Source organism: Electrophorus electricus, unplaced genomic scaffold (assembly GCF_041902795.1).
Source record: "Electrophorus electricus isolate QZ-2024a unplaced genomic scaffold, ASM4190279v1 Scaffold40, whole genome shotgun sequence".
Classification (NCBI taxonomy): Eukaryota; Metazoa; Chordata; class Actinopteri; order Gymnotiformes; family Gymnotidae; genus Electrophorus; species Electrophorus electricus.
This window is the reverse complement of record NW_027658693.1, coordinates 116270-129661: the sequence shown is the minus strand read 5'-3', so window position 1 is coordinate 129661 and position 13392 is coordinate 116270. Positions and strand designations below refer to the sequence as shown.

Here is a 13392-nt window from a genome sequence, read left to right as displayed (position 1 = left end):
TAACCTGCAAAATGTGTTCTTAATCTGTTGATTGCAACTGTCAAACATTTTTTAAAAATGTGTTGAATATTACCCACTCACAGCCTACAGAGGTGGAAAAGACCAGGCCAGGTGAACCATAGAACAAGTTGAACCCTGAATCCGAGGGCCAGGGCGACCCCGCCCGAACCCGAGGGCCAGGGCTCCTGCCAGACGCATGACGCTCGAATTTCACCCTCTTGAAGCAGACGAGCCCACTAGAGGTAACTGAAGCGGAAGAGGATGCCTGGAGCTGCGATGCCATACCTTTCGGGAAAGATGAAAAAAGGAACACGAATCAAATAAATGAGACTGTTTGTTTTTCGAGGCTGAATGGGATGTGCCATAATAACCTTCAATTACTATACTGGTGTCCAAGCTGAAATTCAACTTGATTACAACAGCCCCAAGCCATGCAGATCTAGTTATGGGCTTTATTCAAAATTAAAACTAAAACAGAAGTAGATTTTAAAAAACACAACCACAATTCTGTGATTTATCTAATGCCAGCTAGTTAAATTCATCACTTACTCTCTGTTGATTTTCCCACCCTTAATCTTGCAGAAAGAAGGCTCAAGAAAATCAAGCGGATGTAAATCACAATCTTCCATGTTGTTTTGCTTCCACATCACCCTGAAAGCGCTTTATTTAAATAATTTAGCTCTGCTCAATTTCAGCTTGATTACAATAGCCGCAAGCCATGCAGATCTAGTTATGGGCTTTATTCAAAATTAAAGCTAAAATAGAAGTAGATTTTAAAAAACACAACCACTATAGTAATTAACCTGCAAAATGTGTTCTTAATCTGTTGATTGCAACTGTCAAACATTTTTAAAAATGTGTTGAATATTACCCAAGTCACAGCCTACAGAGGTGGAAAAGACCAGGCCAGGTGAACCATAGAACAAGTTGAACCCTGAATCCGAGGGCCAGGGCGACCCCGCCCGAACCCGAGGGCCAGGGCTCCCGCCGGACGCGTGATTCTCAAATTTGACCTTCTTGGAGAGGGAGATCCCACTGGAAGAAACTGAAGGGGAAGAGAATATAACTTTAGCAAAAGATGAAAACTGACCACTAACCAAACGAATGAGAGAGATTGTTCTTTGAGGCTGAATGTGATGTGTCATAATAACCATCAATTACTATAAAGGTGTCCAAGCTGAAATTCAACTTAATTACAATAGCTAGCCAGCAGCCAAGATAAAAGGTCACATGTCACACAATTTTAAGCTTCCCTTTATACGAAAGAACTGCAGTATTTTAAATTTGCCACATCGTTGGCGGACAGGTACCTAGCCATAGTAGCTAATTATCCTAGCTAGTTCACACTTCATTCTCCCCCAAATGATCCCATTATCGACAGGTATCCGTGCTTAGACATGAAGACAGTTCAGCGACCGAGGACTGACATGCAGCTGTCACAGCTCTTTTAGAGCAATCCGATCGTTAGCGAGCCAATGCTAGATAATAACGTTAATTGCAGCTACAGCAAATAGTTGGCAGTTAATCTGCAAGTTAACTAACGTGCTCCATCGCCATGAAAATTAGAATCTGTTGCCGCAAGAGATGTGCATAAGTAATGTGTGAACTAGCTAAGTTAACCATCTCAAATAGACAGCTTGTCTGTTAGCTAACCTAGCTAGAGAGCCCAATGTTACCTGAGTCGTTGAATTCAAGTCCGACTTGACACTTTAGCCTTTCCCGTTAGGCCTCATCGTCTTTTTAAACAAAATTAACATACTATTCATAAAATCCATATAGAGCAAGTTTTATGGATGATCTGCTCAGTGAAGCTGCATTATTTCTGTTATAATACGGACACGGCAGCATTTTCACGGCATGTTTTCTTAATCTGTTTATTGCAACTGTCAACACATACGAATGATTAATAATTAATGTAAACTGTTATGCAGCGAATTAAAGATACTATATTTTCCTGTTTCCCTAGAAATAATCCAAACTGCAGTGTCTGCTTATTTATGCTGAAGCACACTTAAGTGGGTATATTTTTTGTGGATTCCACATATACATTAAAAGGAAAATGTTGCCCAATCATGTCAGAAATAGCAAAACAAAAAAACACAGGCTCCGAGTTACTGAAAGAGAAGTACGCGATGAGGTCCTGGTAGAGCATAGGCACAGGTTGGTCATACGTGTTTATGAGGAGTTTAATTTAAGCAAAATCCTCATCACACACCCAAGAAGTCAAAGCCTGCAAAATCCCCAAGCAGCAAGACTGCATCAAGTTAGCACTGGCTGAAGCAAAAATAGTGCTGTGTCCTGCTGTGTGGCTCATCCACTCTACCAGTCTCTTAGTATTGGGCTTAGTGTGCTTAATTCATCTTGATGTCCTAACTGACATTCAAAAAGAAATGGATGTGAGAAGACAGTGTAGGAGTTCAAATTTGAATTGGCTTGAAATGTAGGCTGAAGTGCTCTTCTGCAGCTGAGCAGCTCATTTTCTGCTGAGCATCTTCACAGCCCTTACAAGGAGAGCATGAAAATGATGGAGGGGACAAGAAAAATCAGAATAATGCTTTAAGGACTGGACACATTTACAGCTTCTCACACTAAACAAAGTACTCCAAGGTAAAAAGTTCATCAAAGTAAAACATGTTTCATCCATCTTTCTGTGAACTGATATTTTAATGACTGACAGACAAATCCTCCAAGACTTGGCTTGGGATGCTTTGGTGTACAGGAGAGGTTTGAACCCCTTTCATTAAAGAAAACGTGTATGACTCAGGTGCTAGGGTATTATCAGAATGTAATTTATTCCAAATGTAAACACATGATTCTCTTAATTAGAGATTCCCTTATAAGGCATATTATTCAATAATGTTCATAGAGGTACAAAAAACAAAACAAAACAACAAAACCCTACTGAGTCTGGAAAAGAACATCTTTATCAATAAAAAGTATCAAATGACCTGAACACAGTTGTACCACCATTACAAACTCCTTGCTTGAGTCTGCATGTATACATGTATGATAGTAACATATCAGCCAATGAATGATGGACTCGAGTTTGTACTCGAGGAAAGAAAGAAATTTTCATAATGTCATAAAGAATCAAGTGTTTGGAAAACGTCTAGGAAAAGAAAGAAACATTTATTTAAATGTGCTGAATATTGCACAAGTCGCAACCCTTGAAAAACCAAGAAGAGTTCTCGGTCTGCTTAAGTACTGTGTACTGCAAAAACACAAGTAGAATTGAATTTTCCACAAATACACATACAAGAACCATAAGAAAGCATAGTGTTGGTCTTATAGAACGAGAGACACAAAAACCTCAGCTACAATGATCAACAATTACACAATGAAGTTTGGATTCAACGGAATTTCGTTTTGAACTACGGTAGAGGGGCCTCTTTATCGGCTACTCGAATACTAGGCAACAACCTGACATTTGTGGATCACATTTGAGCAGTAACATGATTTGGTAGAACACTTGCATTTGAAACCATTTTTGTCTTCTTTTATAGGTGGAATCGGAGGCCAGTTTGGTGATGTTTTAAATCTACTTGAAGAATAACAAACAAACAAAAAGCCAACCCTAATGTAACATTTAAAAGAAGCACCAAAGTGGGCATCAGATTTACCATCAAACAGGGTCTTGCTGCTGTCGAAGCCTGTGCACTGCCGCTTGCAGATCTCCATGTTCTGCAAGCAAGATTTCACACTGCAGCGAGAGACACACACACACACACACACACACACACACACACACACACACACACACACACACACACACACACACACACAGGTGGGGGGGGGGGTTACAGTACTAGCAGAGAAACTCTGATGCTATTTGGATTTCTAAATTAACACGGTGTTCCTTAAAATGTTTTTGAAACACTGACATGTAGATTGGAAGGCCTGGAGCAACTCACTGTGCACTCTGAGGGAAGTGGAGGAGGTGGGTCATGGTCAGAAACAGGTGGTTCACGGTCTTCACTGGCGTGATCCTTTTGTGAGCGTCTAGCGTGAGCATCTTCTTTAGTAGGTCGATGAACTCCCGCCGGTCGGCCTTCTCCGCCAAGACGTCGGTGCCTTTCAGACTGGTCATATTGACCTGCGAGAGAGACCCATGGGTGAGTCATATTATTCACCAGCAGAGGGCGGCAATGCACCCAATACGAACGAAGTTCTGCAGCAAATTTCTACGCACTGCTCTGCCCTTCGCAGATGCCGTTCTCCAGAGCGACTTACATGCGCTACTCATTATGACAGCAGAAACGCTCGACCTTTCAGCTAGCACCTTGTTCTACCTGCTCTATAATGTGAGCTGCGGGAGCCCTTTGTCACGTTCTTCAATTTCACATCGCAACACTAAAAGAAATGCGTATAGTTACGCGCACAAAAGCCCAAATAACCTGCATCATGTCGTCAAGGCAGTTTAAAATGTACTTCCGAGTCTCTTTGGACTTGATGCCACGCTCCGCCTCATGCTCCGAAGGTGTCTGGAGAAAGGAAAGAAAAAACAAACCATTCAGCTCCACCATTAAGTTACATGAAGTCATTAAGTTACGTCCCTTATAAAAAACACATGGCATTTGGCATTTGAAGACAGGCAAACCTTGAGTCTCCACAGGGGGTAGCAGTAGAAATAGTAGTGCGTCTTGGTCGCTGCGCTCAACATGCACTCTGCTGGTAGGCCCTGCGTCTCGGAGATGTAACGGATCTGCAGAGACACCATACGGCAAAAGGATTATGACTTTATTTTGAGTTAATCCTTTCATTTTCAAAGTGCATGTCTAAAAAAACAGGCCATAGAAACTCATTTATATTAATCCTAAAAATGAGCGGGCCGACAAAGCAGCTAAAAGGTCAAACTACACACACACAAACACACACACACACACACACACACACACACACACACATATCACTACAGCCACAAAACCACTACAGGTCTGCACCACTGATGCTGTACGGGCGTTAAGGCACAGCTCAAAGGACCATGTGCTTACCTGATCATATTCGGAGGCTCCGGGATACAGGGGCCAGCCCAGGAACAGCTCAGCAATGACACAGCCCAGGGACCACATATCGATGGCCTCACAGAATGGGAGACCCAGGATGAGCTCAGGCGATCTGGACCAAAAACACAGAGATCGCCATCATGAAATCAGCCTCGGCTGATAATTCCGTGGGGGGGTGTTTGTGTTCCTAGACATTACACACCCACTATTCTAGTGTAACATGGAACCAACACTACAATGCACCAACACTACAATAATGTTCTGTTTTGCATTAAGTAAATACAGAGTACCAATGCAGTTAAACACCCGTTACTCAGTATATTACACTGTTAATTAACAGTGTAGCTACAATGTAATAGCGGTTTTGTACAGACTCGCTAAATACTGATATTACCAAAGCCTGCAGTTCAGCGCATCCTAACTAATCTCAGACACCGAAGACGGTTCATTAGGTGTTTTTGCTAAATAACAGCACTCACATGACCCAATAAAAATAAACCACTTATAAATCAATCGTGCTCCAGTTAACTGTAATGCTCATCATAGGCTTTTAATGTGTAGCAGGGTTATTACAACTGTCCACAACATGCAGCTCTACTCTAAAGCACACTCGAGTGCAACAAGTGCACACTTATTTCTAACACGCCTCAGCACGTGTCCCTCACCGGTAGTATCTGGACTGCAGGTAGCTGGGGGCCTTGGAGAAGTGGCTAGCTGAGCCGAAGTCGATGACCTTGACGCGGTACGGCTGCCTGATGGGGTCCACCAGCATGATGTTGTCGGGCTTGAGGTCGGTGTGGATCAAGCCCAGGCTCTTCAGTTTCATGAGCGCTTTGGCGACCTGCTGCAGCACGGGCCGGATGCATTTCAGCAGCAGTGGGCTGAACTTGCTGCGCTTGAGGAAGTCGTAGAGGCTCTGCCCCAGCATCTCGAACACCAGGCATATGTGCTTCTTGTGCTGGAAGCACTCGTACGCGCGCACGAAGTTGAACTCGTCGGCGTTCTCCCTGCTCAGCCGGCTCAGGATGCTCACCTGAGGAGGAGCAAAGGAGGGAAGACGGAATACGCGTTAAGCCGAAGCTACGTGGTCACAGCTTCAAAGTTTGATACTGCTGACAAATAGCCTACTTATTTTCAATAGCATCAAGCACTTTGTGTACTTCCCTTCAACCATTTACTTCTACAGGATTTGGGAGATGCAATTATGGAAGTGGTCCCTTGGAAATGAACCCATGAACTTGCTTTTGGTACTCAAACAATGCAGATTAATGCTCTTTCATAACAATAACATTTTTAATGCACATCCAAACAGGTATGGCTTACACAACTGAAGCTAAATCTTCTTTTTAGAGTAAGCTTCAAGCTGTCCGTGTGTTATCCGAACTAGTTCCTACTGAACTAGTGAAAATTAGAACTAGTGTGCCAAACAAGTATTTCTGTGCTACCCTGGCTGTATACAAATTCCACAGTGTGCGTTAGCACATCTGACACCAACAGAACATATGTTGTAAAAACTGAAACAAACAATAACAGAATCAGGGCTACAGCTGATTCTAGGCCATATCAATAGCTCATTTAAAGCAGGCACAACTTTCCCACCTCGTTCTGGCCCTGTCGAGCATAGGACGGATGACTTTTCAGGATCTTGATTGCGACTACTTCACTGGTGCCCCGCTTCCAGCACTTGGCGACCTGGCCAAAGGTTCCACGGCCCAGGGACTCCAAAACCTCGTAGCTGTTGGAGACGGAGCGGAGGATCTCGTTCTGCACCAGTTGGTACTCGCAATCGCTGCCCCTGGCCACACGCTTGGACAACCCAGGGGAGGAGAGCTCCTCCAGGATCTGTACACTGTTGCTGCTGTGTGCCTCCTCTCTCTTCCTCTTGAGGCTGCCCCGCTTCTGATAGCCGTCAGCACGCCGCGAGGTCAATGCCTCGTCTCCGCCCTGCCAGCTGGAAGAGGAGGAAGACGACGACGAAGCCTCGTCCGAGGCTCCAGAGGGGGAAAAGACCATGGCAGGTAAGCCATCGATTGAATTGAACCCCGGATCCGAGGGCCAGGGTGTCCCCGCCCGAATCCGAGGGCCAGGGCTCCCGCCCCGCGCAGGATTCTCAAATTTAACCTTCTTGGAGTGGGAGATCCCACTGAAGGAATCTGAAGGGCAAGAGAATATACCATTATGGAAAGATGAAAACAGGACTACTAACCAAATGAACAAGAGAGATTGTTTGTTCTTTGAGGCTGAATGTGATGTGCCATAATAACCATCAATTAGCTAAATTAGCTAAATCACAGAGCTTTGATTTTTTTTTAAAACATCTACTGCTGTTTTAGTTTTAATTTTGAATATTTCTGTCTGAAGCAGAGCAGAGCCCTGATCGATGCCATTGTTTTTTGGGCAGGCTTTAGCAAGTGATTGCTTTCTCTTTACACGCTTCTCAGAAAAGACAAGTTCTTTGTCTTGCGTTACTCAAAGGTGGTTCTGTGTGCTAAAACAACATCTTGACCTTTCAGCGATGCTGCCACACTGAAAAACAGAAGGCCAAGAAAAAAACAGCTTCTATTCTTAGACTCTCTGGCACTCTAAGTGCTTGCTGATACCTTGCTGACTGCAGTATTTCCTACACCTTTCCAACTGAGAGGCTCCTGAACTTGCAGCACCTCTGTCAATTAATCAATTGCATAACAAGAGTTCATCCGCTCTATAATTGAGGGAGATACCCCCTCTAATCATTAATGCTCATCATTACAAAGACCATTAGTGTAAGCTGATGAAAAATGTTTCAATGTATTTAAAAGGTAAAGAACAGAGTAGCAATGTAAAGATACCATTTATAATGCATTACATTTTAGTCTTTGACACAATCTCTTGCCCTGAAACAGTGTTTAGGGCGATTACAATGCTGTTTCAATATGTTTAAAAGGTAAAGAACAGAGTAGCAATGTAAAGATTCCATTTATAATGCATTACATTTTAGTCTAAAACACAAACTCTTGCCTTGAAACAGTGTTTAGGGCGATTGCAATGCTGTTTCAATGTGTTTAAAAGGTAAAGAACAAAGTAGCAATGTAAAGATACCATTTATAATGCATTACATTTTAGTCTAAAACAAAATCTCTTACCCTGAAACAGTGTTGTTGGGCGATTACAATGCTGTTTCAATGTGTTTAAAAGGTAAAGAACAGAGTAGCAATGTAAAGATACCATTTATAATGCATTACATTTTAGTCTTTAACACAATCTCTTGCCCTGAAACAGTGTTTAGGGCGATTACAATGCTGTTTCAATATGTTTAAAAGGTAAAGAACAGAGTAGCAATGTAAAGATACCATTTATAATGCTTTACATTTTAGTCTAAAACACAATCTCTTGCCGTAAAACAGTGTTTAGGGCGATTAAAATGCTGTTTCAATGTTTAAAAGGTAAAGAACAGAGTAGCAATGTAAAGATTCCATTTATAATGCATTACATTTTAGTCTAAAACACAATCTCTTGCCGTAAAACAGTGTTTAGGGCGATTAAAATGCTGTTTCAATGTTTAAAAGGTAAAGAACAGAGTAGCAATGTAAAGATTCCATTTATAATGCATTACATTTTAGTCTAAAACACAATCTCTTGCCCTGAAACAGTGTTTAGCGCGATTACAATGCTTTGAAACGCTGTTTCAATGTTGTTTAAAGGTAAAGAAGAGAGTTGCAATGTAAAGATTCTACTTATCATGAATTACATTTTAGTCTAAAACACAATCTGGGTTTGTGTGTATATAAATGATGTAATCTTACTGTTGTGGAACAAATTACTTCCATTTCCATTTTTTAAGGCAAAAATATTAAATGTTGGAATTTATCATTACATATTCATATGAATATGACTTTAATTTGTATACATATTTGTTGACATTAGCTATTTTGATCAGTCATTTTTGTGTCTGGTTGTTCTAGCTCATATTTAGCACGTTGTCCTTGACCATGTCCCTCTGTCCACAGGGTGGTGGTGTTGGACCGTGTTACAGACACGCTGCTGTTTTCCTGCAAGGTGCTAGTGGTCGGATTTGTAGGTGAGAAATATAGAGTGAAGTCATGTGTATATTACCCATACTACACTTCATCACATTCTGACCATGATGGCACATGGCAACACACTTTAATAGGTAACTCTGAGGGTTTTTCTACATTCCCTGTAAGGTCTGCTGGCTTTCTTCTTCTTCTCTGGGAGAATCAGGCTGCCATCTGACAATTTCCAGCTTCAGCTGCTGCATTATTACTGGTTGCCCGTTATTGTACGTATTGTAACCTCAGAAAAGCTCAAGTGGTGACACTTGCTTCTGTGTGAGAACAAAACATCAGCATATTCAGTACACTGAAGAAATGGTTCTTTCTTTTTTAGATTCCAAAATGCTTATTGACAGTGATTGTAAAGTCACTTTGTTTGTAAATAACCATGATTTACACATTTATTCTGGACAGCAGTTCCTCTCATAATACTGAAGGCCCAGCATGTATATCTACTACTGCTGTTTTTTTAGACGGTGATTGTGGGAGCTTATTTCATCGCGCAGGGCTTATTTAGTGTACAGCATGTGTGTGGACACCCTTTTCCTATGCTTCTGTAAGCTACACACACACACACACACACACACACACACACACACACACACACACACACACACACACACACTCTCTCTCTCTCTCTCTCTCTCTCTCTTCATTCCAGCAGTTCATAATGACATTGGGCACACACAGTCGAAAGCTTGTATGGTCTCGTCCCTTTACTTCAGGGAGAATAGAATTATAAAAAACATTATTAGCTCACATTTCACTCTCAAGCTACTACACATATGCCAATCATGAGGACTATATTGGTTTTATTTCCACTATGATGTTTCTGTCTCCTCTAGTGGAGGATCTGGAGCGTAACGACGGCACCGTGCAGAGACCATACCTCCGATTTACTCCTCCACATCAGCTGACTTTAAAAAAACATTTAAAGCTCTACACATCATGGATCACAGAATGTCTGTTATTAACGCTATACAAGAACTATACTAAAGCCATAGATCTAGACTAAGACTATAAAGTCATTTCACTTAGCTAAATAACTTTAATACATAATTTAAATCATGCAATGTGTAATAATATTTCTTGTTTTTGTTCAGGAGATGTGCAGACATTATCTGCTGTATTATTTTTGTGGCTGCCATTGTCACCTATATTCTTATTCGCTCCCTGGGTAAGAAACATTTCCAACTACACTTTCATGGGGAAAAAAAATCATTATAATTGTGGGCTCAAGCGGAAGGTCTTTTACCCATGTATGGCTTGTGAGATATCCTTCTAACGGAGGTTCTAACACAGCGTGGCTGCTTGGAGACTCTCGTCATGTCGTGTTGCCCCAGAACTCCACTGGGATGTTTTGTGGAGCTGGAGTCAATGTGTAAGTCCCTCACATACTGGATTAGTATTTATATCTTCACAGGAATACCAAAACAGCACACCCAGTATGTAAGGAACACCGTCAGTATTCTTTCGAATGGACTTTAGTGAGTCGGACTAGGGTTACAATGGAGCTGTGCAGGTGCAAATTATGTGGAAACATAAAACATCAACAAGACAAGATGGGTTAGACTTTAGCTTTAAGATTTTCATGATTGGCACTGCACAGCAACAAGTGGAACCAATCAAATCACTTGTGTTTAATGATTGTCTCTAAACCAAGGGGTCCAAACTCAGGTCTAGGAGTGTCACAACACTGCAGAGTTTATTGGTTACCCCAGTCAAATTCACCCTCGAAGAAAGAACACTTAGCTGGGTAGTGGTGTGACTCTCCAGCACTGAATCCTGATACACATACTCAAAAAATTGAATAAAAATTGTTTATTTAATTGGTTAATATTCATGTGTCAAGCTGCATTTGTTTCCTGCATCCTCTCGTGTTTCAGTGACAAACCAAACGTCCTCTACTTTGACCTTCTGAAGTGTGCCAGAGCAACGACAGAAATGGACGCCACTCTAGAGGGTCTCCAGTGTCCAACCACTCAAGTGAGATTTCCACACAAATGTCCTGTTGACATTGTACAGAAACCAAACACGTATGTCAGTAGCCTTTTAGAAATATGCACATGAGACTCATTTATTACAAAACAGTTTAGCATGTAGTATGTGAATGCCAGTTTGTAATTCTGGGGGCTTGGGTCTCTTTTCGCTGCTTGGTTTGGGAGCCTTTTGCTGTATCATGCAATGAACAATGTGTAAATAGTGTAGATAGAAATATAAAAAGCAACACTGTGTTTAGCTACTCAAATAAGATCTCCTTCACTCTGTGTGTTTGTGCGTTGGTTTGCAGGTCTGTGTTAAAAAATGCCCTTCAGAGTTCTGGAAGTTGCCCCCAGAGGCGTATGCCCCAAATGCCCTGCCTAAAGACTTCTATCAGCAGCAGTATTGTGACCCTAGACTTGACCTCGCCCAAACCACATTGGTAAAACCTCACACTGCAAATAAGCAATGTAACCAGCTTCATCTCTGAGAAATAAACCCTCACCTCACTCTTGACAGAACAGAATTTGTCGTATCAAAAGTCTTTGCAATATGCAACTCTTTGTACATGTAATTCATGCATTGGCTTAGCCACTCACGCATACATAGCATTTGTGCATACATAGCATTCTGCATGTTAATGACATTTTCACATGCATTTCCACTACAGAGTGTCCAAGACATCCTCAATCAAGAGCTTTGTCCATATTTCTACACCCCAAGTAAACCAGGTACAGACAGCAGGATTACACAACTACCTGTCTATTTGTCCATTCTGTTTTGTAACAGTTTGACTATGCTATGTACCAAAACATAACCAAACCACCAGGAAAGTACTTACACCTGCAGTGATAAGTCAGCAGGTTTAATTGTTAGTCATATTATTTTCTGTCTCTCCCTCCACCCAGAACTAGGGAGATGTCTGCCTAGCTTTGACTGGCAGGACGTTCCTCCAGACTTCTCTCTCCCTGGATTCGCTTCCGTTTATGAAACAGTCGAGCACATAAAGGGATATATTGAGTAATCCTTCACACACACTCACACACACATTTCACTCTCAAGCTACTACACATATGCCAATCATCAGGACTATATTGTTTTTATTTCCACTGTGATGTTTCTGTCTCCTCTAGTGGAGGGTCTGGAGCGTAACGACGGCACCGTGCAGAGACCATACCACATGCCCAGGTCTCTGTGGCAAATCCTCCACAAGAGAGACAGCTTTCTCCCTTAATGAATAAACCATCCAGCATATATTTGAGTCTTTTTTCTGTTGTTGTAACTGTAAAACTGTTCTCAACAGCATTTCGACCACTGTTTTGTTCAAAAGACATCTGACGGGGCAGCCTCTGGACTGATCCAGTTTTGACCGAACGGCAGACACACACTGGATGTTCTGGCAAACATTTACATATCTGGCTGGACCTTAACCATGTTGCTCTGTTTATTTGATACGCCTCTCTTTCCATATACCGCACTGCTTATTGTGTAGGAGTAGGCTTGTTCCTAAATGTGGAGTATATGAGAGGCTTAAGGGGAAGTTGATATATTTAATTGAGTTTTAGTTCTTTGCCAACTGCTCTCATTATGTGTGAAAGATCACATTTCATGGGATGCTACAATATATTTTTTTAATTCATGAGTGTAATAATGTCACGATTGGCCACCCTCCTGGACTCCCTGTTTCCGTGGTTTCACGTCTTGCGCTGCAGGCCGCTCCCCCCTGCAGCGTTGGTCAAGACGGGTAGACGCTTACCTGGGATCTCGTCATTATCAAAATAAACGTGAGCCTGCTTCTTCCGGGAACGATGAGATGCCCGTGTACAGGCAGCCACGACCAAGGCACACAGCAGGGTTTAAATACATGACCTAGAAACGAGGGACAGGTGTACGCAATCAGTGTGAGGACAAAATGAAACCGTGGAACGGAACTAAACACAAGACATGGAAAACACGGAACATGGAAGGGACTGATCGTGACAATCAGCATAGATTATTTAACACAAAGATTCAGAACTGCTGGTGCTGTGTATTTAATCATCTAATATAGACACCAGTACCTCCACTAAAGCCTGCCATAATGATATCAACATCAAATGCAAAAAAAGTAATTTTGTTTCCAATAGTGAATCTAACACCAAAAAAAATGCCAAACAAATAAAACGTGATGATGGACATGCGCCTCTTTAAAGGATTTTCTCAATAAATATATGTAGAATTTATGACTATAACAGAAAACAGCAAAGAGAAAAATGCAAGAATGCATATGGCAAAGGACGTATGGCAAGTATGGCAAATTCCTCCTAAATGTCTATTTGGTTCCATCAATGCAATATTTGAAGCTCTATGAAATAAAC

At 41.7% G+C, this 13392-nt stretch overlaps 1 protein-coding gene across 1 annotated transcript; it reads right to left on the bottom strand.

Annotated features, from left to right (window-relative positions):
* Positions 1 to 839: 839 nt before the first annotated feature.
* LOC145655934 (homeodomain-interacting protein kinase 1-like) lies at positions 840 to 6954 on the bottom strand (the record flags this gene model as incomplete). The annotated part of the gene is made up of 8 exons (XM_081709396.1): positions 840 to 1045; positions 3621 to 3700; positions 3912 to 4093; positions 4395 to 4481; positions 4598 to 4702; positions 4992 to 5115; positions 5669 to 6036; positions 6603 to 6954. Coding segments are annotated over 8 exons (1504 nt in total), but the record flags the coding sequence as incomplete, so codon positions are not given.
* Positions 6955 to 13392: the final 6438 nt, after the last annotated feature.